This window comes from Penicillium pulvis (assembly GCF_028828015.1).
Source record: "Penicillium pulvis strain IBT 33274 chromosome Unknown contig_7_segment1_segment0, whole genome shotgun sequence".
Taxonomy (NCBI): domain Eukaryota; kingdom Fungi; phylum Ascomycota; class Eurotiomycetes; order Eurotiales; family Aspergillaceae; genus Penicillium; species Penicillium pulvis.
This window is the reverse complement of record NW_026643079.1, coordinates 890328-915745: the sequence shown is the minus strand read 5'-3', so window position 1 is coordinate 915745 and position 25418 is coordinate 890328. Positions and strand designations below refer to the sequence as shown.

General features: G+C 48.0%; 11 protein-coding genes across 11 annotated transcripts; 6 read left to right on the top strand and 5 right to left on the bottom strand.

Annotated features, from left to right (window-relative positions):
• Positions 1-552: 552 nt before the first annotated feature.
• N7503_008289 (uncharacterized protein) lies at positions 553-3197 on the top strand (the record flags this gene model as incomplete). Its single annotated transcript, XM_057067836.1, has 2 exons — positions 553-592; positions 649-3197. 2 exons carry the CDS (start codon positions 553-555, stop codon positions 3195-3197), a joined length of 2589 nt encoding a protein of 862 aa, XP_056918691.1.
• A 568-nt stretch (positions 3198-3765) lies between these two features.
• N7503_008288 (cytochrome P450) lies at positions 3766-5487 on the top strand (the record flags this gene model as incomplete). The annotated part of the gene is made up of 4 exons (XM_057067835.1): positions 3766-3807; positions 3875-4990; positions 5076-5251; positions 5325-5487. The coding sequence occupies 4 exons, from the start codon at positions 3766-3768 to the stop codon at positions 5485-5487; spliced, it is 1497 nt and encodes a 498-aa protein (XP_056918690.1).
• A 619-nt stretch (positions 5488-6106) lies between these two features.
• On the bottom strand, positions 6107-8179 carry N7503_008287 (uncharacterized protein; the record flags this gene model as incomplete). Its single annotated transcript, XM_057067834.1, has 3 exons — positions 6107-6575; positions 6638-6936; positions 6998-8179. 3 exons carry the CDS (start codon positions 8177-8179, stop codon positions 6107-6109), a joined length of 1950 nt encoding a protein of 649 aa, XP_056918689.1.
• A 1281-nt stretch (positions 8180-9460) lies between these two features.
• N7503_008286 (MDM34 family protein) lies at positions 9461-11277 on the top strand (the record flags this gene model as incomplete). Its single annotated transcript, XM_057067833.1, has 2 exons — positions 9461-9795; positions 9867-11277. The coding sequence occupies 2 exons, from the start codon at positions 9461-9463 to the stop codon at positions 11275-11277; spliced, it is 1746 nt and encodes a 581-aa protein (XP_056918688.1).
• Positions 11278-11596: 319 nt separating this feature from the next.
• Positions 11597-13096, top strand: N7503_008285 (CCDC47 family protein; the record flags this gene model as incomplete). The annotated part of the gene is made up of 3 exons (XM_057067832.1): positions 11597-11736; positions 11801-12668; positions 12724-13096. Exons 1-3 carry the CDS (start codon positions 11676-11678, stop codon positions 13094-13096), a joined length of 1302 nt encoding a protein of 433 aa, XP_056918687.1. The 5' UTR covers positions 11597-11675.
• Positions 13097-13483: 387 nt separating this feature from the next.
• Positions 13484-14458, top strand: N7503_008284 (chitin deacetylase; the record flags this gene model as incomplete). Its single annotated transcript, XM_057067831.1, has 3 exons — positions 13484-13842; positions 13959-14323; positions 14397-14458. The coding sequence occupies 3 exons, from the start codon at positions 13484-13486 to the stop codon at positions 14456-14458; spliced, it is 786 nt and encodes a 261-aa protein (XP_056918686.1).
• A 551-nt stretch (positions 14459-15009) lies between these two features.
• N7503_008283 (nitroreductase family protein) lies at positions 15010-15857 on the bottom strand. The gene is made up of 3 exons (XM_057067830.1): positions 15525-15857; positions 15354-15468; positions 15010-15294 (listed from the first exon to the last, which is right to left on the bottom strand). The coding sequence occupies exons 1-3, from the start codon at positions 15828-15830 to the stop codon at positions 15089-15091; spliced, it is 627 nt and encodes a 208-aa protein (XP_056918685.1). The 5' UTR covers positions 15831-15857; the 3' UTR covers positions 15010-15088.
• Positions 15858-18823: 2966 nt separating this feature from the next.
• On the bottom strand, positions 18824-19712 carry N7503_008282 (uncharacterized protein; the record flags this gene model as incomplete). The annotated part of the gene is made up of 3 exons (XM_057067829.1): positions 18824-19332; positions 19397-19468; positions 19520-19712. 3 exons carry the CDS (start codon positions 19710-19712, stop codon positions 18824-18826), a joined length of 774 nt encoding a protein of 257 aa, XP_056918684.1.
• Positions 19713-20931: 1219 nt separating this feature from the next.
• On the top strand, positions 20932-21584 carry N7503_008281 (uncharacterized protein; the record flags this gene model as incomplete). The annotated part of the gene is made up of 3 exons (XM_057067828.1): positions 20932-21064; positions 21127-21392; positions 21465-21584. 3 exons carry the CDS (start codon positions 20932-20934, stop codon positions 21582-21584), a joined length of 519 nt encoding a protein of 172 aa, XP_056918683.1.
• Positions 21585-21787: 203 nt separating this feature from the next.
• Positions 21788-22301, bottom strand: N7503_008280 (VOC family protein; the record flags this gene model as incomplete). The annotated part of the gene is made up of 3 exons (XM_057067827.1): positions 21788-21892; positions 21945-22107; positions 22162-22301. 3 exons carry the CDS (start codon positions 22299-22301, stop codon positions 21788-21790), a joined length of 408 nt encoding a protein of 135 aa, XP_056918682.1.
• Positions 22302-22543: 242 nt separating this feature from the next.
• On the bottom strand, positions 22544-24319 carry N7503_008279 (uncharacterized protein; the record flags this gene model as incomplete). The annotated part of the gene is made up of 3 exons (XM_057067826.1): positions 22544-23098; positions 23161-23928; positions 23996-24319. The coding sequence occupies 3 exons, from the start codon at positions 24317-24319 to the stop codon at positions 22544-22546; spliced, it is 1647 nt and encodes a 548-aa protein (XP_056918681.1).
• Between the last annotated feature and the right edge of the window lie 1099 nt (positions 24320-25418).

The window sequence follows — 25418 nt, the reverse complement described above, 5'->3', positions numbered from 1 at the left end:
ATTCATCCTATTGCTATTTCAATCCAATTAAAAGCGTTGATACCTGCACATAGACATGATTTCCGACACATCCTTTGAAGAGAACAAATATATCCAAAATTGATAGGACCATTACTGGACTCGACATGTATATCTCATTAATTTGATCTAGCTGTTTGACTTGCCAGATCACCATCAGATGTTACTGTGTTCTTGATTGGTTATGGCTTACTAGTTCGATGCGGGCACTTAGGCCATCACGCTTGATGCCTTACGCTAACGCGTCTCTGCGGTCGCGTTTATTCCTTATTACCCCTCATCTTTCCTATTGAATGGCCGAATTTACAGCCTACGACTACTATCGAAGAGCGATAGAAATTTTCTTGCCCATGTCTTTAGGCCCTTGTGGCGGCGGTAGCGGCAGCTTCTGCCAGACATTTGTTTTTCCATATGCCCACTGAAGCATTGAAGACGATGCAAGTCGCGAGCATGACGTCCGCAATATCGTTTGGGGATTCAAATTCGGGGTTCCAGATGGGTGTGAACCATGGCTCGGTCACTAACCACTTCCATATGCCCTTAGAAGAAAAGGAAGAGAAACATCCTAGGCCTCGTAAGTCAACAGAAAAGCCTAAAACTGGAATATCAGGCTCACCCATTTCATCCAAGGTGATCAACCTCAAGCCCGCTATGTAATCCCACCTTTGGAAAATCGTCACTTTACTGGCCGTGACTTCACGCTAGATCAGCTTGAACAGAAATTATTTCTACAAGCGGATACAGCAAAATTAGCTCTCTTCGGACTAGGTGGTATCGGCAAAACACAAGTTGCTCTTCAGCTTGCGCTCTGGGTGCAAGCGCATATACCAGACTGCTCAATTTTCTGGGCTCCTGCCCTTAGTCTCGAGAGTTTTGAACAGGCTTGTTCGCAGATCGCGAGAGAGCTGCAAATCCATCAGGTATCAGACGGTGAAAGTGCGATGGAGCTAGTACACCGACAGCTCAGTTCTGATAAAGCTGGAAAGTGGCTTCTCATTGTCGATAATGCCGATGACGGGGACTTGCTTTTCGATGAGCTTGATCAATATTTTCCTGCGAGCAACAAAGGCGTTATCTTACTCACTACGCGTTCCCGCGATGTGGCACTATCGTTCGCAGGAAAAGATATAGTTGAGCTCCAAAAGATGACAACGGAGGAAGGCATCGCTTTTCTTACAAAGATTATAGGAGAAGACTCGCTATGTGACCAGGACTCGACTATAAAATTGCTGGACGAGCTGAATTTCCTACCCCTAGCTATTGCACAGGCAGCTTACTATATTTGTCGAAATAATGGAACGACCACACGGTATCTTGAGCTCATGCATAAAACCGAAAATGATCGGATGCGTCTAGCGAGCAGGGACTTCCACGATAGCACTCGCTACCGCAAAATGCCAAACGCGGTGACTACCACATGGCTTATTTCATACAACCAGATCAAAAGCTCTGATCCATCTGCTTCTGATTTGTTGGGATTCATATCTTACCTCGAGCCGAAGGCAATCCCCCGATCTATTCTTCCTACCCTCGATTCGGAAGAGGAGATGGAGTTTGCAATCGGTACGCTGTGTAGCTATGGATTTCTCACCAGGAGGGATAATGAGAACATGTTTGATATGCATAGCCTCGTACAGCTATCGACCCGAGTATGGATGACAGAGGCTCGGAAGACACAACAGATTATCGCGACTTTAACGCAACATATGGACAAGCTTTTCCCATCTAATGAATACACAAATCGTGACATATGGAGGATGTACCTACCCCACGCCCTTGAAGTCCTTAGAAGGGAGGAGAGCCAAGGTTTGAGCGAGAGGTACACCTTACTTTCCAAAGTTGGGAAATGCATTCTAGCGGATGGCCGAGCGAAAGAAGCTGTCATTCTTTTTGGAGACGTGTGTGCATGGAATGAAAGCCATTATGATGAAGGACATCCCTCTCGACTAGCATCTCAGCAATCTCTCGCATGGGCATATCGATCCAACGGGCGGATCAAGCAGGCCGTGGAGCTACTTGAGCACGTGGTCGCGGTGCAAGAGAGAACGCTTGTTGAAGAACATCCCTCTCGACTAGCGTCTCAGCACGAACTCGCCCAGACATATGAATCTAACGGGCAGATCAAGCAGGCCATAGAGCTACTTGAGCACGTGGTGGCGGTAGAAGAGAGAACGCTTGATGAAGAAAATCCCTCTCGACTAGCGTCTCAGCATACTCTCGCACAAGCATATTTACCCAACGGGCAGATCAAGCAGGCCATAGAGCTACTTGAGCACGTGGTGGCGGTAGAAGAGAGGACGCTAGATAAAGAACATCCTGATCGACTAGTGTCTCAGCATACTCTCGCACAGGCATATTTATCCAACAGGCAGATCAAGCAGGCCATGGAGCTTTTTGAACATGTGGTCGCGGTGCAAGAGAGAACGCTAGATGAAGAACATCCCAATCGCCTAGTGTCTCAGCACGAACTCGCACGAGCATTTCAATCCAACGGGCAGATCAAGCAGGCCGTAGAGCTTCTTGAACATGTGGTCGCGGTGCAAGAGAGAACGCTAGATGAAGAACATCCTTCTCGGCTGATGTCTCAGCACGAACTCGCACGAGCATATTTATCCAACAGGCAGATTGAGCAGGCCGTGGAGCTTCTTGAACATGTGGTCGCGGTACAAGAGAGAACGCTTGATGAAGAACATCCTTCTCGGCTGATGTCTCAGCACCAACTCGCACGAGCATATTTATCCAACAGGCAGATCGAGCAGGCCGTGGAGCTTCTTGAACATGTGGTCGTAGTGCGAGAGAAAACGCTTGATGAAGAACATCCCAATCGACTGGAATCTCAGCACGAACTTGCACGGGCATATCGATCTAACGGGCAGATTAAGCAGGCCGTGGAGCTTCTTGAACATGTGGTCACGGTGCAAGAGAGAACGCTTGATGAAGAACATCCTAATCGACTGGAATCTCAGCACGAACTCGCACGGGCATATCGATCTAACGGGCAGGTCAAGGAGGCTATGGAGCTTCTTGAACATGTGGTCGCGGTGCAAGAGAGAACGCTTGACGAAGAACATCCTGACCGACTAGCATCTGAGTGTGCGCTCCAGGACATAAAGCAGTCAACTAAAGTAGAGATCATGGAGAACATGCTCTCGTTATCTCTCACTGATATTGGAGCTTAGTCGAACTGCTCTTCCATGAATAAATATGCTGTATATAGTCTCACTAAACGCCATTTTTATTTCTTTATTCTGCTTTAATGTGGCACCCATATGAATGAGTAGATTAAGCCTGGAACGAATAGTGTAACAGGATGTGATAATACTATGTGGTATATTGGGCCAAGTGTAGGAAAGGGGCTAACTGTATGCAATTAGAAGTATAATGGCACTAGGGATTGGAAAGGAGACAGAAGCTACTGTTAGCATAGCCAAATAACAAAAGACAATCCAATGGCGAATATCAGGCTAAACATGAGCAATCTTGCCGGATATTTCCCACTAATCGTCTTCCCCTTTGGGATTCGGACGACGCCTTTTCCCTAGAACGACATAAACATTGCCGAGCCATTCCACGGTCTAGACGTTCCTTCATCTCTCAACAAGGAACTTCAATAATTGTTTTTTATTATCTCTGTCTATTCGCATTCCCCACTCATCTGCCGCAATATTCGAAAGCCAAAGCCCTGGCGATTGAAACTCTTTGTTACCTTTTCACGCTGGATCTTGGCTCTTCGAAATCCGGTTCATCATGATTTCCGCTTGGTCGATTATTTCGGCTCTTTTCATACTAGTAAGTGCAAACTGACCTCCTTGATTGATATAACACGGGCAAATCATCTCATGAAGATCACTCACAGGCGTTGGTCTATGTCTCGGGATGGACGACGTACACTTTGTATCTGCATCCGCTACGCCGGTACCCAGGTCCCAGGCTTGCAGCCATTTCGCCGCTCTTCCACCTGCTTTGGGATATCCAGGGAAGACAGCACTCTGTTATCAAAGCCCTGCACGATAAATACGGGGATTCGGTTCGAATTTCCCCCAATACACTGGTCTACCGAGCTCCGTCTGCTTGGAAAGATATCTATGGTCACCGGCAAAAAGGGCAGAAGACATTTCTCAAGGATCCCTCTCTGTATGCACCGACTCCAAATGGGGTAAATGCTATCATCACCGCAAACGAGCATGATCATCAGCGTATGCGCCGTCTTCTGGCACATGCTTTCTCCAGTAAAGCGCTCAATGAGCAAGAGGGTATCCTTCATACATACGCCGACATGCTGGTCGATAAGCTAGGGGATTTACTGTGCGAATCGCCCTCTACAGTCATTGATCTAACCCGTTGGTTCGACTTTACTACCTTCGATTTGATCGGTGACCTAGCTTTCGGTGAGCCTTTTGACTGTCTTGCCAACAGTACATATCATTGGTGGGTACTCATCATTATGGATGCTGTCAAGGCAAGTGCGTATCTGAAAGTCTTCTGGTTTTATCCGCTTCTGCTTCCATTCGTTGCTCTGTTAGTTCCAAAGCATCTTCTCGAGAAACGTACCGCCAGTTTCAATTTGAGCGTGGACAAAATGCGCCGCCGGCTCAACAGCAAGGCTACCAGACCCGACTTTACCTCATATATCCTCAAGCATAGCAAGGGCGGGTTGGGGCTCTCGCCGTCCGAGATAGATGCCAATGCCGCTGTTTTTGTGCTTGCCGGTAGCGAAACAACTGCCGCTCTTCTTTCAGGGTGCATGTACTATCTGCTTTGTCACCGTGACAAGTACAACCGACTTGTTCAAGAAATCCGCGACGCTTTTCAGAAACCTTCTGAAATCAAGCTATCACGTCTTTCCGCGCTTCCATACCTCAATGCAGTTTTGACCGAGACTCTTCGCATCTACCCTCCTATTCCTGCTATGCTGCCGCGCCTTGTACCAGAAGGTGGAGCCTTGGTCAATGGAGCATATGTGCCTGCCGGTGTAAGTACCGTTCGATCACTTGACCTTCTCGTCATTTCCGTCGGATTTGGTCATGAATTGTCATCTGTATACTAACTAATCACAGGTCTCGGTCTCGGTCTCTTTGTATTCTACTTTCCGCGCATCCACTCACTTCAAACATGCCGACTCCTTCATCCCAGAGCGCTGGCTCACCGGCGAGGAGTCCAAGGACTTCGCCTCCGATAACAAAGAAGCCTTTTACCCATTCTCATATGGACCACGGAATTGTCTGGGACAGCAGTAAGTAAGCCTCAAACAATGGAAATTTCCCCTGTCTTCAATATCCCTGTCCAGAAACTAATAGCTCGGGTAGTCTAGCTAACGCAGAAATGCGTCTGATTCTTACAAAGCTGCTATGGCATTTCGACTTTGAGCTTCAATCAGAATCCCTGAACTGGGCTCAGCAGAGCTCTTTCTCTCTTTGGTCTCGCCCCGCTCTTATGGTGAATTTTGTCCGTGCTGGGGCTGAGGGTTAATCTCGTTTCGTCTCTGTGCTTTGGCTCTCGCTCGACATCATTGTGGATTCCGTTTTCATATTTTATTTCGTTTAGCTTTGCTTTTGAATGTAGATTTTATCTCATGCGATGTTAACACCTGGGCAATCTACCCTGTATGAAGTGCAGATTGGTTTTTTTCGATTCGCATCTCGGAGCGTTGACATCCTTTTGCTCTTTATTGTGTAAAACTATCTAAATGTGTATTGACTCAAATTTGGGATCGAATCGAAAGATAGTGAATAAATGAAGTATTCGTGGGACATGGTGAAATATCGGCAACCTTGGAAATGCAAGTTGGCGGAAGTATACCCTAAACAAGATTCAAAGTGCCCTCCTTCAAAGTAGGATGGCATTGGGAGACAAAGAGATCTACTGTTGGTTGGATTGTTTTCAAATATCACGTAGAACAACATATGCATTTTTGCAAATTCTATATGCAACCCACGCCTAAAGACTAAAAAGCTGCAACCTCGGAACTCCTCGCCGTGATGATATTGAACAGAAAAAAAAGACCCATACCCAAAGATGCAATACTCCGTTAATATGCACACAGAATCAGGAAATGCTTAGACAAAATATACGTAGGGAAACGCCTAGTTTAGAAAAAGTCCTGCTCAGCCAGCCATTGTGAATCCATGGCATAAGCAACAAGATCAGCCGCACAACACATATCCTCATGACCATGTTGCAGGTCCAAAAGACTGAGCACTGAGTTGAGTCTACCCTCGAGCGTCTGCTTGAGCTGTGCGACGCGGGCTTGTAGATCTTTGGTCTGCCGCTCTTTTATGACAGTACCAGTCACGCTTTGATCCTTTTGTTTGGTCGTTTTGCCTGTAATTGATTGTCTTTCCATTGCCCTATTGGGAGAACAGGGGGCCAGAGCATTTCTTTGCGGCTGCACTACTGGTGCCTGAGGAGCTTCGGGCTTTCTGTTCTTCAACAGATTCTTCAAAATGAATAGTAGCCAAACCAAATTGGTTCGTGGTGCATACTCTGCCCAGATACCCGGGATGTTGGGAGTCTTCTCTGTTTCGGAAGGGTTTCCTGTGTAGACTGTTGCGCGCATACTAAAGAGAGGCGTTAGTTATACATCTTCCTTGTGGGCCGAACGTTTGAAGCATCAACTTACTATCTATAAGTGTCTCTCAGCAAAATCTCGTCCTCATCCTGGCCAATGGCATCAAAAATCTGCTTTTTATCCAAATCTGACGAGGCATTCTCAACAATGCCCTCTGGGTCGTCTGGCAGATCGGCTAAGCGCAAGTCGGCGCGCGAGAGGGAGTAATCAATGATAGTAGTCTCCAATGCACTAATTCCAAATCCACTAGGGGATTGCTGGCGAGCGATCTCCATATCTGTGGGTGGTTCCATTGAACCATCTGGTCGAGTAGACCGAATGCATACATTTCCCAAATGAAGATCTCGGTGCTAATTAGAAGTTTAGTTAGCCGGAAATCACACCACAATATGCCCCGGGTTAAAAACTCACCTCAAAGAGAGCATACTCCTCGGCACGAGCCAAAGCCATAGCCACACCCCAGAAAATGTCATAGATCTGGAAGGTCGATGACCAGGAAAATTTCTCTAGTTCGCACCCCGCATCATCCATCTCTATTATTGCCCATAACTGGGTATCTGGGTACGCCTTTTTGTTCGCCGGGTTCGGATTCATGCAGTCATTCTTGGTCTTTTTGTAGTGATCCCAAGCACTCTGGAAGGTTTCGGGGAAGCGACCTTGTACCACGTGAATCTCTCGAAAGCGGGCAAACCCAGGAATTGGATCTAGATACTTGAGCATTTTGACTTCGGAGACGATTTCGTCGATGCTCGTGAATTTCTTCGATCCTGGGCCGCTTTGTGCTCGAAGTGGTACCACTTTGAACACACCGTCCCCATACGCTCTGAGTTTTGCCAGTTTAGACTTTGACACTGCTGGTCGACTGCCTTCCTCGCGTAAATGTAGCTTGTAGACCTCTCCGTATGAGCCTTCGGCTAGCTTCGCGACATGAAACATAGTGACGGATCGTGAGGCCCAGGTGCTGAATATTTGAATGCTTTGCGATGATAGTGGTGATAGAGCTTCGTTGAGAATTGGGCGAACGTAGGCGTTGGCCTTGGTGTCGTGAACAAATCCAGATGATCTTCGCGCTGTGGGTGTCTTCTTTCGTGCTGCTCTTTCCTTGGGGAGTATAGTTTCGGTCTTGTCTTTGACTATTGTGATTTCCGGCTGGGCTGCTTTGGGAGCAATTCTGACCTCCACCATCGTTTCATAGTTCTTTTTATCGGGGGCCTCGAGGGAAGGTCGTTTGATCGGGATGTGCGCATGTTCTGGAGGGGGTGAACTTGTCGGCTCATCATAATCTCGAGTCTCTGGACTGGCTGTCTGTTCCTCCGGGTTCTCTGTTAGACGCAGAGTGCTGGTCTCCTGGACCGAAATTGGCTTCTCAGTGATGGACACCTTGGCCAACTTGGCCTGAATGGCTTCTACCGCCTTGTCTAATTGTTGGGGGCGCTCGATTGCCCTTGCCGGGCTCTTTTGGTCGAACACTGCTCTGGGCGCATTGTTTCTCTTCTTGCCGTAGACTTTCCGCTGAGCGACTGTTCTGGTGGAGGGTTTCCGAGGTGGTGTTTGTGTCGCGTGACCCAGTGGCGAGGGCGACTGCGTTGTCATTGTTGTTGCAGTCGCTACTGGTGAGCTCGGTACTTTAAGCGATCATATATGAGCGAGGAAACTTGACAGTGGTGAGAGTAAAGGCCGTGGGGAAATAATTCAGACTACTGACGAGGCATTTTGTTCAAGGAGCGAAAGTATTGATCTTTATCCGAATACGGCTTAGCGCAACCGTTGCTCTGGTGAAGCATTCTTCTTAGGTCAGCCAATCACAGCTTTATATTATACGTCATATGGGGAATAGATCGATCGTGAAATAGTTTTTGAAGATGTACGTTTGTAAATATTTGTCAATATCCCTATTGTACAAAGCTTCATGATTTGATCACATGGTCAATGCTAAAGTGCTGAGCTGGATGAAACCCCCTCCGGTTCCAGGTGTCAGTTTAAGGGATTTTCTAGAGGTCTGGAGTGCTACGTTACTTCCAAGATTGTTCTGATATATATTATCCACATTCAAACGCATCAGGCATGCTGAACAGCTTCCAAGGTTTACAAAGGCAGGGAGTCAATAGAAGACGAGTCGGATGCCAAGGTAGTTCGCGATGATTCCTCTTCTCTGTCTTGATGTATAGCTGCAGCAAGAGTATATACACCCTGGACCAATGAGAGACTTTCCGTATTGCGGCGCATCTGGCCCCGAGTACGGATAGACTATAAGACGCCAAAAGACGAAAGACCCGAACGTGTGGGCTGGACTCAGACCCTCGTGAGATCGGCACAGGTCATGCCCGTTTTTGGCCCGCGTAAAACATCGCCGGCCATCGCGTTTCAATGTTTTGTTTCCCCCCTTTCCCCAGTGCTATTCTCGGATTGGTGGCGCCGGATTAAAAGGAGACTTATGCATCCCATACTGCTCCGTGAAAGCTAAATGAATTGTGAATGGTCCAGTGAAGCCCCAAGTGGGAATGTCTTCGGGCCTGGTCGGAAAGAGTGGGACCGGCTGCACAAAGTCGAAGATGTGACGTACCCGGACTTGTTCTGGATTCTGGATTCTCTACCGTCATGCAGTATGATCAAATCAAGTAGAAACAAGAAAAGTACTGAAAGAAAGGGAACTGAAACATGAGTAGAAATCTGATTAAAATAAGGAAGAAAATGATGTTGTAAAAGGCAAGAGGTCAGACCCTGTGACTTGTGTGACCTGTGACCTCGGGATCTTCTTTTTTCTTTTTTTTTCTTTGCGCCATTCCTCCTGAATTCGCCTCCACTTCCCCGGCGCGCCCTTCTCGTTAACCTTCCAGTTTTCTACTCGCTTCATTTCCTTCTCAATGCGAGGGCATGGCGTTCAACTTCAACTGGTCGCCTTTAATGGCGGACGCGGGTTTTTACACTCGTGCCCAAGAACTGCTTACAGCCGCCCTCAATAAGTCCCCGAAACCCCCCATCATTGTCGATGATATTATCGTGACCGAACTCAACCTGGGCTCCATGCCCCCTGATTTGGAAATCTTGGAGATCGGTGACCTGGCAGAGGATCGCTTTCGCGGCATTTTTAAGATGTCCTATTCCGGAGACGCCTTTTTGACCCTCAAAACCAGAGTCCAAGCCAACCCACTCAACACCTACTTGATCACCCGCCCTTCTTTTGCATCGCCCAAACCACTGGCAGCCGCGTAAGTGTCTCCGCGACTTGTGCGCCGGTCGCAGCGGTCGTAGCGCCATGCTAACCTGGATCGCAACCTAGTACCCCGCTCACTATTCCTCTCCAAATCACACTCTCGGATTTTAAGCTCTCCGGCTTCGTCATACTGGTTTTCTCCAAACAAAAGGGCATTACTGTCGTCTTTCGCAATGATCCACTTGAGTCGCTCAAAGTCTCGTCAACCTTCGACTCCATTCCCTTCGTGCGCGACTTCCTCCAGAAAGCGATCGAAGCTCAATTACGCATACTTTTCATGGACGAACTGCCGGCCATCATTCATCGGTTGTCGCTTCGCCTATGGGTTCCCGATTATCGCGCAGGGGAGGATGCACAGAACCTGACAGAGAATACCAACCAAGCGACCACCGAAGGTCCCGGCCAAGACCCGCTGGCGAGCCCACCACAGGACCCTGTCGACTCGCTCGGAAATGCGCTGAACGAATCCGAAATTGCGTCTCTGTCTTTAGACTCCTCAGTCGAGACCCATTCTCTATTCTCACAGAAGAACCTACTGCGCCTCGCTGCTCTGACGGATTCCCAACGCACCCTGTCGCTCTTCACACCCTCTATTAATGAGGTGGTATACCGAGCCTGGACATCTCCTTCTGATCCCAGCGAGTTCCCTGCTAGCATAGCATCGCCCTTGAGTCCTACTTTGTCTCGAACCCATTCGCAAGTCGGTAGTATGTCGTCATCTGTACACGAGACCGGTAGCACTGTCTCTATGCAAAGCCGACCCTCTATATCAAGCCATTCGCTCAGTAGTTATGGTCTCAGCTTGGGCGCGGGACGCCACTCCAAGGCTCATTCACGTAAACGCAAGAAGCGTGTGGTGGATTTGCGTCGTCCCAAGACGACCGATGATGCTATGAGCGTGAGTGACGATGGCAGCCTCACCGAGTCTACCGGTCCTCAATCGATTGTCTCTGCGCCCTTGCCAGTGGTGAATGAGCAGTCTGACGATCCGGTGACCCCGCCATTATCGCCCGAGTCAGACTTCCACCTCCAGACAATTCCCGAACGGGACCGGATGAGCATCTCCCGACCTGCCCACCCTCGGATTACCATGGCAGACGAGGAACCATACGCCCATGATACAATACGCGCCTCCCAGGTTCTGGATGTGGATGCTACTCCTCGGCCCCTGCGATCCACCTTCCACGACGAGAAGGCCGAAGCCGGCCCTTCCTCAGGTGCTGCTCGCCACCCCTTGCCTGCTACTGTGCTTCCATTCACCAAAGAAGATGAGGAAACCAAGGGAGACTCTGTTGATCCTCTTCTTGTCGAGCGACTAGCGGGTGAAATTGCCCGTCGAATGCGGGAAGATAAGCTCATAAACAACGCCTGCAGCAACTTCTGGGCTCGCTCACAGGATGATGCACCCCCCGGCCTATGGCCATTGAACACAACTCTTTCTTTTTTCTCTTCCCTCTCGAGCAAGACTCACTTTTAATGACCGCTACGACTTTATTTTGTTTTTCTATTTTTCCCTTTGTTGATTTGGATCTGGATTGCTTGGTAGCGGGATTGTACAAAAATTGGGTTTCTGTGCGGACTTTTGGCGTGGAATTTCTTTGCGAGGCTTACTTTATTGGTTACTCTTTTTTCTTTTGGGATACCACACTCACTCGAGTTTATTATTTTGTATTATCTTCGGTTTCAGGCATACAGGAGGATATACAGGAAACAGGAATATGAACTTGATTTTGGTTTTAGATGTCATGTGTCGATACAGTAGTAGGAAAACTGGAGAATTGCGTGGGGGCGCTAGTGCCCGGCGCAGCTTAGCTCCGCACTTCATTTCTCTCAACCTCCTTTCCCTTCCACCCATCTTCTCGTCTCCATCCAACCATGGCGGGTATGCTCAAGAACGTATTTGGCAGCCAGCCATCTGGTGCTGGCTCCGATAATGGTAAGCCTTATCTTGCGCAATTGCATCTTCGAGTAATCTCAATCTGACCGCAGATCTTCCGTAGATTTCGCCGACTTCGTCGAGGCCCCGAACCCATCGCCTGCGTCCCTTATCGCCGACACGACTACCGTCGCGGCTGCTAATACGCATGGCGCCATTGCTCCTTACACAGCATGGTACCGGATCTGGGAACGAACCTCTCCCAAGGACTTCATGCAGGAAGCTATGATCCTGCCTTTTGTCGTACTCTTGGTCCTCTTCCATGTCTGGGGTACAAGGAAAAACCGCCGCAAGGCGCGGGAGTGGGCCCAAGCTCACGTTCCCTCTCTCCAAAAGGAGTTTGCTGTCGTTGGATTCGATGGCATTTCCCGCGCCAACGAGGATGAGACGATCACCGTGGAATTGGCCAACCCGGAGAAGAGCCTGAAGGAGAAGTCGGCCCACGAGTTCTCTACTTATGCGACCGGTCGCCAGAATGTTGCTTTCCTCGATATTTCCCTGAAGATGCCCAAGCGCTACAACCCCATCACCTACCTTATGGAGTACGCCTTCAGCTTCTTCTTTGAGAGCTGGGAGGCCCCCAGTGAGAAGTACGAGGCTCTCATGTACGCATTCGATGGCAAGGAGAAGGATTTGGTTCCGGTCTTCGCCAAGGATACTCCCCTGAAAGTGAACAACTCGACTTACGACGGATTCATCTGGGCCGTGGTTCACAAGAGCCACATGCGCAAGTTCCGCACTGATCGCTACGATGCCTCAATCACATTCTCCAAGGATCACCCCAAGCTTCCCTCTTGGGTTACCGTGATGTCTGAGAGCGCTGAGATCACCGAGACTCTGCTTACCAAGGAACTCATCCAGGCCATCGAGCAGGCTGGCAATGACTTTGAGTTCTTAATTGTGACTGACCAGCCGATCGATAAGCCTACCAAGTAAGCCGTCCACTCATACTGGCTCTGCATTTCATCAAGCTAATGTTCCCCTTAGGATTGATGAGACCGTCCCCAAGAAGCGTGTTCAGCTCTCTGTCAACCTTTCCTCCGCTGCCGGCTATGCCGCTACTGTCCCCCTCTTCAACCAGTTCCTGCGCTTTGGAGACAAGCTTGTCGCAGCTGCCCACTTCCGTGGTGAGGTCATGCGCAAGGTTCGCAATGTTCGTGAGGATGAAATCAAGAAGCTGCGCCGAGTCGAAGAGGAAGAGAAGGCCGAGGAGCGCAAGCTGGCTGCTGAGAAGATCAAGAAGGAAGAGCGTGAGCGTCTTCTGCGTGGTATGACTGCCGATGAGCAACGTAAGTACCTGGACCGTGAGAGCCAGAAAGAGCAGCGTCGCTCGTCGAAGCGCATGACCCGTAAGGGTTAAATGGTCCGCGAATTGGAAATCTGGGGATTATTCATTTTCTTTTCCTCTTGCATGAACTGCAGCCGAGGTTGGAGGCAAATCGCAAGGGGAAGACTGTTTTAATCTGCCTTTAACTATACCTTATTTGTCCCCAGATGTATTCATATCTTTTTATGGGCGATCGGAGGTTCAATGTCTTATATGAGGGGATTCGATGTGAAATCTAAATGTTCATTACGTATGAACGAATCAGTTTATTTAGTGCCTGCAGTATTGGCAACTACGATGTCAGTGCCTGCCCTTTGCTTAATTCATAAACCCCGAAACATACATTCCAGTGTTCCTTCGTTCTCTTCAACTGTTACAGTTCCATACCATCTACATCATTAGCTGCAACACTCGCTCATCATGCATCTTCGCGGCCTTCTCACCACTGTATCTCTTTCCCTCGGCCTATCCTCAGCCGTTGTGATACCACAATCCTCCACTCAGTTCGTCACGACAGACAATTTTCTCAATGTCACAAAGCGTCAAGGGTCCTCAATCCCATATGGACTCATCATCACCCACTGCAATGTCCCAAACACAGTTGCACTGACCTTCGACGATGGACCATTCATCTACACTGGACAGATTTTGGACACTCTTTCCAAACACGGTGCCCGCGCAACGTTTTTCCTGAATGGCGTCAACAAAGGCAACATCGATTCGTCCCACGAGTTAGTACAACGTACTTTGGCCGAAGGACATCAGCTTGGTTCCCACACGTACGTTATGTCTTCCTCAAACAACATAAAATTCCCCAGGGCATCCCACAAACTAGACCAGGAGCCGGATGAAATTGAGAGACCTATGAGACTCAAGCTAACCATCTTCTGTCCAGATGGGGCCATCTCTCCCTCGACACCCTAAGCTACAACGAAATCATCACCCAAATGACCGACCTTGAAGACGCCTTCATGCGCATCTTGGGCATCTTTCCAACCTACATGCGTGCTCCCTACCTGATGGTCACAGCGGACGTGCTGAATGCCATGACGGCCCTCGAGTACCATGTCATCGGAGCCAGTATCGACACGAAGGACTACGAGAATGATCATCCCGATGATAGCTGGCGCAGCTTCGAGAAATTCCGGGCGGAGTTGGATGCTGGCGGGACTATTGTACTTGCACATGATAGCCACCAGACCACCGTGGAGATTTTGGTAGATAATATGTTGGCGGAGATTGCATTGCGAGGGCATGAGAGTATGGTTTGCTTCCTTGATCTGGATCGGATTTGAGTGGAACATCTTTGCTAACTTGTGGTTGGTCGTAATAGCTGTTACTGTTGGCGAGTGTCTTGCGGACCCTCCTGAGTACTGGTACCGTACGAGCCGGTAGATTTCTTTTGTAAATGATGCGTTTGTAGCGATGCTTGTGGGCTTGGATTACTGGTTTGTTTTCACCGTTGGGTTAAAGCAGAGAAGCTCGTTCATTCCGAAATTGTACCTGAATATTATTATGGGCTGTGAGATGGTTGTTAGGCACAGAAATGGATTCTAAAAACGGTTTTTCCTCCGTGTAGGTACACTGCTTTTGAATGTAGATTGATGAGAATAAAGTAACTTCCCGCGTGGACTTGGTATGTTTGTGTTAGTGCTTCCATAGACAGGCCTAATTTCCTGATTTAGACCGGTATAATAGCTCCGGATTACTTTTAACCTGATTGTACAACATATGCATGCAAGCCGAAAATCAAGGCTAGGTCTGACGGGATTAGAGTTGGTAAGCAAGATTAGGTTTGATGTGTCACGATCCGTACTATGCGGGGAAGAGAGATCTACATGGGAAAAAAACAAGAATTGGTCTCAGCATCAACACAAATGTATATGATCTTCTAGTCTATCCAACTCTATACTTCGCATCTGCTCAAAAACTTCAAATATGTGCTCGCGAAGATATAAAGTGACACAAGCGCGTCAGATGCCACACAAAGGAAATTCATTCAAGACATAAAGGGGGCAGAAGCGCCTACTGCTTGCCGAAGATCTTGACCCGCTCCTCAATGGGCTTCTGGGTCTTCTCGCCAGCAGGGGCCTCGGGGCTACCGAAGACCATCTGGGCAACCAGGCGCCAGTCGGTGGGCAGGTTCCACTGCTTAGCAACGGGCTCGTTGATAAGCGGGTTGTAGTGCTGGAGGTTGGCGCCGAAGCCGAGAGACTCGAGGGCAGTCCAGACTGGTTTGTTTGTTAGTATTGGTATTGATACCAAGGGATGAGTTTGGGTGAGAACATACGGAAGTACTGGTGCATGGCGTTGGAGTGGTCGGCCCAGGGCTCGAAGTGGTCCTTGAAGGAAGCGAACTTATCCTGGAAGCCCTTGATGTGGGCGGGGTCCTCGTAGAAGAGGATCTGGGAAAAGGAGTTAGTGTGCTTTTTTACTTCTTTGCGGGTGAAGTGAGACGTACGGTTCCGTAGGCGGCCTTGAACATCTGCAGCTTGGGCAGAGTCTGGTTCTGGAAGGTCTCCGCGGGGATGGCGCCGGAAGCGACGAGGCCCTCGAAGGTAGAGGCAGCGATGTCCCAGAGACGCTCGTGCTCCTCCTTCAGGAGAACAACCAGGCGGGTGGACTGGGTGTTGAACGAGCTGGGAACGTTCAGGATAGCAGCATTGACAAGCTCCTCAATCTTAGCATCGGGGACGGGGCTGTTCTTGCCCAGCTTGTAGATGGTGCGGCGGTTCTGGGCCGCTTGGATGAGAGCATCGATAGACATGGTGGCTGAGTTGTGTACGGACTTGGAAGACTGGAATTGAGGAGTGGGAGAAGTTGAGAAAGCACGGGAGGGTAAGGAGACCTGTGACAGCGGGGCTTGGGTAGATAATAAAGTCGTTCGTGGCCGTGTAGTGGATCCCAAGGTGCGGCAGATGGAGTGGAGATTGGAAGCCGATCGAAGTGTGCGGGTTGCCATTGCTTTTATGTATCGAGTCTGTCTAGTCCTCTGATGGATATACTATTGTGACAAAGTGTGCCGGCGAAGTTCCGCGTCTTAAGTTAAACTAGTAAGCATTGACAATTGATACTTTTTTGTGGCGCGCGATGTTACTTCCGAGACCCCTGGCAACAGGGGCGAAATCGCGGAATTACGGCCTTCGGCTGAATAATAGCGGCGAAGCTTGATCATCATGACCAACCGCGAGAGGATCCACTCATGAATATACCGTGGGTCGTACTTCTCGGAAATACATAAACTTTTTTCTGGTTGTAGAAATTTCCATTGAACTTTAGAACAGGGGCTAGATAGTGACGGGGATGAGACATCATGCAGTGCGGAACTGGTCGTCGGCTTACCGATTACCAATTTCCCGGGGTCGCGGGGAATCTGGCCCATCCTTAATCTGTATACGGAGTACACTTCCCCGAATTTCATTTAAGAATAAACAGCATACGAGATACTGTAAACCAGTAGACTCATTATTTACCTATTTAAATCCCTCAGCTTAAAAATACTCGACAGACCTCTACAATTAACTTTCTGCTAGTCGAATATTGGATATATTGTGGACTTGACCTTGGCTTTGAGCACTTTAGTCTTAAGAAAAGGTTTCTCTAGACAGACCATAGCCAAAGAGCGATATTGATGATTCCTCGTACGTGACCTTGTAATTGAGTGATTGCCTGGTAGAACAAATCTTGAGGGAGGTTGTATAAGTGCCTACTGATTGTAGAAAACAGGTGCCGCATCCCATTCCAGAAAAAATGCCAGAGCCGTATAGTATAATCTTTCAATACCAGAGTAGATAAAGTATGACAGTTTCACCCATGAAGTGTGAGCTACGTAAGCAAGAGTCTCCTATAATAAGTGCTTAAAAGATAGTCGATTCAATGCATGAGAAATTCATGAAGAAAATGTGTATTGGGCATTTACAGTCCTAAATTCAAGTAATCTCATCTAACCATAACGGTTGAGAATCCATATAAACCTAGCCTATCACCAATTTAGATAGCGACAGCAACTCAGAGACCAATTTAAAACAATGTATATGTAGATAGACAAGGTTTCCTCAGGATTCTTTGCAGAAAGGGAAGTGGTCAATCATCATAGAAGCTGTGTGCCCGCTTATCCAACGAAATGCTGTATGGGACGGTGCCGAGAAGGGAAATGCAAACATTATGCGACGTTGGCGACAATGATACCGGAAGATCATTTTATTTGTCCAAGCGCCCGTTGACTTCAATTGTATTTCAATCTAATTTAGGTACACAATTAGCCAATAATCCAAAAAAAAAAGGCGGGTGTAAAATTCAATTGTGTTGACTGCGCAACTCAGAGACCCGTCTTGAAACATATTAGGATGTCCAATTTTCTCCAAGATCTTTGCAGAGATTGGAAGTAGGTCATCATCACCGAAGCCGGGGATGTAGGATGTGCATGTAGAATAAATGAACCCTGAGAGGGAAATGCGTACCTGAACCAGTCGGAGCGCTCCCGCTAGTGGGGAGTGGCGTTTATGGCGGCGGGAACTCTGCTTCCGGAGTCATTATCCAGGAATCGAGATACCACTTTTATATGGCAATTATTTCCTGTAGAACGAATCGGAACAATCGATCGGTAGCTCCGATCGATCTTTGTTAGTTGGGCATGCTATGGAAGGGGGAGTCCTCTTTTTGCAGGTGGGATAGGTCGGAAAATGGCTCAAAGTTGCCATTTGACATTTTGATGGCTTCTCACTTTTTTCAAGGGTTGCAAAGATTTAATAACATTTCCCCTGAGCAATCTTAAATATTCGTTCCTGTGTAATGGCTAGGGCATCGGCCCTATCCCTTAACCCCTGTGTGTGCATATTTTGAATGGATCATAACGTCATTTATGGAACCGTGCGAGATGAGACCGGGTCTTCAACCCGTGGGGGTCTAATTCGGGTCTTGTTCATGCTCGATGGCTATGAAAAGAGCTTTTCTAAAGAGCTCGGAAGTTGTTTTATTCATTACGAGAATTACTGGGACATTATATTGTAGATGACTGTTGGGAATGAGATGGGAAGATTCTTCAAAGTTCTTGGCAAAGCAGAGTCGGGTAGACGGCGCAGGAGGATATGCACGGTTCAAGTGATTCTCCATAAGCGCATGTCTGTTTCTTTGAAAATGGCTCATGAGAATGTATGATTTACTTTTGAACTTTACCGTGAAATTTTACTTTGAAAATTTTCACCTTATATGTATTTTGAGCCTCATCTCAAGGTTCAGGAAAAGAGATCCAACACTTGTGAGTGGCGTGACTCTCAGTCCTGATCGTTGGCCTAAACCGCTTCAGGTAACTGTTCGTCGGATGACATCACTGATCGTCCTCGCCGTTGAGATAGATGAACCCAACCTTCAAATATGTCCATTTTGTTTTGCGGAGTCATAGCAAAGACTTTTCTTTTCTCCTCGAGGAAGCCCGAGGCGTGAGAGCAATGAAGTGATATGCACCAGGCTAGACCTGATAATATAAGTAGTGGATATGAGAACTTTCTCTCTTTCGACAAAAATTCCAGACTTCATTATCATTCATCTCGATTTAAGTTATTTTCCCCTCTGTGATTGGGACTTTCAGCACTGAACCAGTCAAAAGAGAAAGATAATCGCAGAATTAGTGTCTCCGACTTCCAGAAGACAAGAACTATATTGGAAGCAAAGCCATCACAAATTAGTCATAATTAGAACAAAAACAGTTTATTTCATGTGCAACATGTCATGACCTGAACATCCATCGTTACAAAAACCAGTCTAAGCCTGCGACTGGCTCTCCTCACCCGACACCGTCTTCTGCGCATTATTCCCCCAGTCACCCATTCTAACAGCAACAACCTTATCCCGCTGAACCTTGCGCTGGTGTCGACCCCACAAGAGGAACAAACCACCTGCGATCAAAGCAGCACCCACAACACATCCGACAACAATACCAGCAATTTGCCCCCCAGACAGCCCTCCAGACTTGGCTGTGCTGGTGCTCGTAGCTGTGGCAGTAGCAGTTGATGTAGCAACCGATACATTGAAGCAGAGAACGTCGGTCGTAAAATCAGCCAGCGCGACATATGTTATGTCCGCGCAAGCATAGTAAGTTTGGTTCGTGTCGGTGTCGAATGTGGACTGGTACTTCAGCTGTAGCGTGGCGTTGTCACCCGAGGATGTATTTGAGGGTGCGTTTGGAATGGAGTAACATTCGTGTCCTGGGTAGAGTTCTGGGAAATTGCTGCCTGAGACATCGGTTACGAAGTCACTGTTCGAAGTTGGATCTGGATTATGATGGGAAAATTAGTTCACGACATTATTTCTTGCTGGTACCCTCGAAGAACTTACTGCTGTGGTAGGAGATGGCAAGGTTGACATTGTAAGACTCGTCCTGCAGGACCAATGATACCTCGCCATTGGCTGTAAAAGTTAGCAAATGGATGTAGTTTGTCGGGAGAGGCAAAGTATTACTGAGAGGGAATTCTGTCCGGTTGCCAATATCTGCGTTTGACCCGCATGGAGCGGTATTATCAGCAGCGCTCGACCAAGCCCGATCAGGAGGCCACAGAAAGGCCGCTGGGCCCATATCTGTGGCAGTATCTGCAGCTTGACATGGAGCAAAGGAAAGACTGGCAAGAGCCAGAAGAGCTGTATATCCTCGCATGGCTGTGTACATCTTTTTATCTTGATATGATGTCAACAAAAAGACAGCTGCAGGAGTACAAGATTAAAGAAGAAGAAGAAAGCCTGATTCGACGAAAAGAAGATCGGCAGTCACATTAAATATTCATTGACACAAGCCAAAGCTCCGAGGAGACGCTAAGTCCCGAATGACAGACGATGTCGGTAGCACGTACCGACAACCAAAGAACAAAAATTGTGGAATCGATCCACAACTTTGAGTTCCTTTCATGGAAGCAGACATACAGTCGGACATGTAATCGGAGATTCCGAATACCACCTCATTACTGCATGTCCAGGCCAAGCACGCATGTGATAGCCAATCGTATGCCTCAAACAGGAAAACGAGCAGCGGGCGACGGGAGAACGGTGTGAACGACACATGGGTGTGGACAGATGCAGTCACAATCGGTTTAGTAGTCTGACAGGTCCAACCAGAATCGGGTTTAGTGTCGTCTTGGCAGCAACTTTTGGTCTAGTCTAGCACGGTTCTATAGGATGATGCTACTCGGATGGGCATTCGCCGGGGGAGATTAGATTGATAAGATCGAGCGGGGCCTGTGATTGGGGCTAGTTGCCCCCTCTATTTCTCGCTTCTTTCCACTTTTCGGCTAGTACCGGGAATACAGAGCTGTCGGGAACTTTAACTTGAAAGGAATTTTCTCGGAGGATATATTACCCCCGAAATTGAAGAGGTTGATTCTTCATTGGGCTGAGAGGGGTGAATTTGCCGGATTTCATCGACATCAACGTCGACTTCATTGTGGCAGGCGTCAATATCAAGCTCGGTCTCAGATTGATATAGATGTCTACTCCATGTAATCGATAAGATTTATATTTGTCCACTTCGCTTATTTCCTTTCACTAAGTTGGACTATCGGCCCCGGCCAAAGCGCGTGATGAGTCGTGCGGTACTTTACCAAGTTGTCCCGAGTGGGGCAGACAGGATTGGCATCCTTGACCGAACTGAGAACTAAGATGCAAGCGAATAAGTGGATAATATAGGAAGCCTTGGCAACAGGCAAGGTTTCTGATGGCTGGCGAAATCGGGAGCGAGAACGCCGTTTGTCCTTAGCTCCGAGCCATTGCGACAGCTATAAAACCATCAAATTGATCCGGCTTTTCTTTGAACAGGAAAATCACTACCCAAAACATCCACCTAATTCATTCTACTATACTACCTTAATTATTCCATCTGCAAAATGGTTCGTCTATCTTTCTCTGCTATCTGTATCGTCGCGCTGGCATCCTCAGCGTTGGCGACCCACGATGTGTTCGAAAAGCGCGCAAATATAGAGAATGGCTCTCCCCTTTATGACTGCCATGAAGCATGCGGTATGCTTACCACTATTTGAATTGTATGAGACTTATCGCTAATCACTACTTATCGACACCAGGTGAGGTCATCTTGATGGCCCAAGAGGGCAGTTACTGCTCCAGCTCCAACTACAGCTCGGATCTCAGCAGCTGTCTGAAATGTGCCGAAACTTGCGAAATTTGGCAATACTACGGCACTGAAGTCAAGTATGCTGCTGGGAACTGCAGTGACTCTGCGACTCCCAGCTCTTCCTCGTCTGCGAGCTCTTGTGCGTCCACTACTGTGGCATCAACTGCGACTAACATGGCTGCGACGGCTACTTCTACTGCTACTGGTACTACTACGGTATGTAACTATCCTTGATTAATTTCATTGTCCTCTGGGGGGTTTAAAGTGCCGATACTAAATAATTTCTAGGGCACTGCCTCTGCCACGGGATCTACTGCGACCTCTAGCACGGGTGCAGGATCTGTTATTCACCAAAATATTGGTCTAGCCGGTGTTATGGGCCTTTTCGTTTGGGGCCTGACTGCATAAATTACTGGCCGTTACGCTGGATGAAGATTACCGGTTCCAACATCCCAGTAATCGACCATTAGAGAAGGCTTCTTCAAAAACTTCGACATGTACGCTAGACGCTACTCAATCTGTAATTTCTGTCCGATTTGACTGTATGCAATCAAGCATAATTGGACACTCTATGAAAATGTTGGCTATATCATCTAAAATGGAAGGGAGATTCAGGGAGCATACTCAATGAGATTCCCATCCGGATCTCTCACATAAACACTTCTCAGCTTCCCAGCAGCACCTGTCCGATCCACAATCTTGGCACCTTCGAGAACCTGCAATTGATCAGCGCATATCCATATGAATGTAAAGGAAGAACTGCCATACTTCTATTCTAGCGTCTTTGAAAGCTTGCAGTACTTTCTCCGCATTTTCGTCCGTCAAAAAGCACAGATCGGCACTCCCGGGCATGACGTTTTGCGCCTTCGGCTCAAACTCTTTCCCTGACTGGTGGAGATTTATTTTTTGAATACCGAAAATAAGAGCATTTCTGCATCCGTTACTTCATATTCGACGAATGATTCTGGAGAAAATGGTTCCATACCTCTGAACTGCGGGGTTGGCTGGTGAGGCAAAAACCTCATGTCGCATGCCTAAGTGGGTCGTGTAGAACGCAACGGTATCCGGGATGGAGCGGACGGTTAGGACAAGGTGGTCAAGCGATTTGACAGCGAATGTAGCCATCCTGATCACTTCAAATTGACTTTGTCGATTCCTCAGATGAAAGTGCTAAGGTAGGGAGATGTAGGTAGAGTCAGATTGACTCGGGATGGAACGGCCAACTGACAAGTCGCCGAACCCGCAAGTCGGCTGAATTACAATATACCCGTTTCTGGAAAGACAGGGTCACTCAATGTGAATATTCACTGAACAAGCAATAAAATAATATGATATCTTCATAAAAATATACAATAGCTACACATGGATCAGTTCTTGGTTGGGAACTTGATCCACTTCTTCATGAAGCTCTTGCGCTCACCACCCTCCGCATCTTTCGGAGCATAAAATCTCCTGGGACCATCGAGATCAATCTCGAGAAGGTTGTTCCACCGTCTACCGCGGTAGTAGATCTTCGCTCCAATGTACAAGACCACGATGGCCACGACAGAGAGGTAGTTTGCGAAGAAGTTCTTCGCACTAGGCTTATCACCAAGCGGCCACACAGCGAGATAAAACTCAACAATGATGAGCAGGCAGCACCAGAACAAACCCCAGTAGGCAGACCATGGGAAGGCCCACGATTTCCATGGAAGCTCAGCGACACTACGACCTTGGGCCTTCCAAGCGGCGCGCATGCGGATATGGGATAGACAGATCATGCCCCAACCGAAGAGAGTAAACAGTGAGGTCAAGTTAGAAAACCAGCCAAATACTGTTGATCCGCTGTCGCTAACGTTGAGGTAGGCTAGGCCTCCTCCAATGAGGAGGGTAGGGACAAGGCCCCACCATGGACGACCCCAGCTATCGGTGTTCTGCATCACCTATATTTTGGAAATTTGATTGTGGTTAGCAAGACTTTGATGAGAAGGAGAAGCGAACTAACCTTTGGAGCCATGCTGAGCTGTGACAAACCAACTAGAATGCGAGATCCACCGTATCCTGAGATACCACCAGTGGAGAGCACTGAGATGAGAATGACGGCGTTCATGATGTGAGCGAGAGGTTGCACTCCGGCATTTCTGTACATGATGACAAAGGGACTGGCATTCGTGCCAGATGCGCCAAACAGGTTGTCATCCAGGGGGCTGACATTGATGGTGATGATCAAGCTACCAAGAATATAGAACAAACTCAACCGGATCCACATCGACTTCACTGCCTTGGGGACCGATCGTAGAGGGTTACTCGTCTCAGCAGCGACGAGACCGGCATTCTCCGATCCAGATAGGGCAAAGATACACGTTGGCATGACGGAGAGAAATCCCTTGAATCCGTTGAGGAAGGGCATGTCATTCCAAAACTGGAAGCCAATAGTACCTCCTGGTCGTGCTGGGTAACCGCCTTTGGGACCACCACCAGCTGACAAGACAATTCCGGAAATGATGACGACGAAGATGAAACCGAATTTGATAGTGGCAGCGACAACTTCAATCTCGGCGAACCATTTCACGGCACCAACGTTCATGGCGACAATGACGAGCCAGAAGATTGTAATCAAGGCGGCTGTTGGGACCGCACTTGTCCAGAAGCCCATAACTGTCACGACACCTTGTAGCTCATTGGCGATTGTGATCCAGAATGAGAGCCAGTAAGCCCAGCCTAGAGCGAAACCAGCAGATTGGTCAACGAAGGTATTGGTCCATTGGACGAACTAGTATGACGATCTGTCAGTAAGGGCCGATGGATGAAAAGTGAAATTCATAGGTGGGAGAACTCACAGCGCTAGGAAGGGGGTACATGATTGCCATCTCTCCAATACTATGGCTGACACTCCAAATGATACTTCCAGATAGCAGGTAACCGATAAAGATACCGGCGGGTCCGGCATTCATCAATGAGGTTCCCGATCCCAGCCAGAGACCCATACCAATGGAGGATGCGAGACCAATCATACTGATATGACGGGACCCCAGCTGGCGCTTCAGCTGGGAGTCTGCACCATGGTCGGTCACATCATAGACCTCACCTACAACAGCTACCTCGGCGTCATTGCTTGGGACGCCTTTAGTGTCACCATGCTTCTCAAAAGATGGGTCTGACATGCTGTAGATCAGCGGGTGCAAGACCCGACTTCACTGATATAATGATAAAGAACAATGGGTGAAAGAAAGGGCCTTCAGAAGGGCTCTCAACGCGAATGTTGCAAGGAGAGATACTGGGGGAGGGGTCATTTTATATCCACCTTATCACAGCTCCAGTCCAAAGAGTCCGGCGACGTATAGATCGTAAAGCCAGGCAAGAATACCCCGAGAATGGTATACATCGCGTGGTATTGATTGGCTTGGACAGGGGGTCTTGGCGCACGGGGCGTCCTTATCAGTGGAATGCACTGATGGTGCATGGGGCCAAGGATGTCAACATCCAGACATTTTTCTCGATGAGCTGATTGGCCTCCCAAGTTAGATAACCATGAAACAACTGGTGTGGCCACGCGAGACAAGATAACCTAGATTGGGTATCATGCGGGCCAAGAACCCCACTTGATGTACTTGAAGGTTAAACCACCCGTGTTGGTTACCAAGTGCACTATTTAATCCAGTACAGTACCCTTAGTAACATTGAGAGGCTCGAGAGATTATGAAATTATGAAATTATGCAAGACAACAGCAGTTCGCTTGCAAATGTGGCTTATGTCGCAAACCTTGCGTCTAGAAACCTATCAACTTCACATGGTAGAGATAAGAGACCACGCGGCACATACTTTCTTGGCCATTCTTTCAGCTCCAAAGTCCGCATTCTGGAACATTGCGCCAAGATCAAAACGAATGCCCAGGCAATAATAACCTTGGCTTGCTCTTATCAATGAGACGCGCAGGATTCCACTTACCAGATAACCGTAACTTATTTTGGCTTATCGCGCGAACTTCATAATCTATTTGAATTAAGCAGCTGGGGATCTGGGACGAGCCCCATTGCCCTACTGAATTACTCCGAAGATCTTCCTACATGTGGATACAACCAGTCTAAGGGCCTACGTAATTGATATTGGTAAAATTTCTCCTGAAGGATTGTTACTGATCCTCAGGGATAAAATCCAACGAAGATATATTTCGCCTAGAAAGGTAACAGGTGGTTTGATCTCATTTGACCGCGCCCGTAAGGGGGGAATTTGCATTGGCATATCCGTATTGAAGCAGCTGG

Excerpts from the sequence above, each read along its gene's own strand:
- N7503_008283 (XM_057067830.1), bottom strand. The coding sequence starts at position 15,830 with ATGTCTATCGATGCTCTCATCCAAGCGGCCCAGAACCGCCGCACCATC. Across the intron at positions 15,469-15,524 it reads TCAAGGCCGCCTACGGAACC|ATCCTCTTCTACGAGGACCC; the intron begins GTACGTCTCACT and ends TCCTTTTCCCAG. Across the intron at positions 15,295-15,353 it reads CGCCATGCACCAGTACTTCC|TCTGGACTGCCCTCGAGTCT; the intron begins GTATGTTCTCAC and ends CAAACAAACCAG.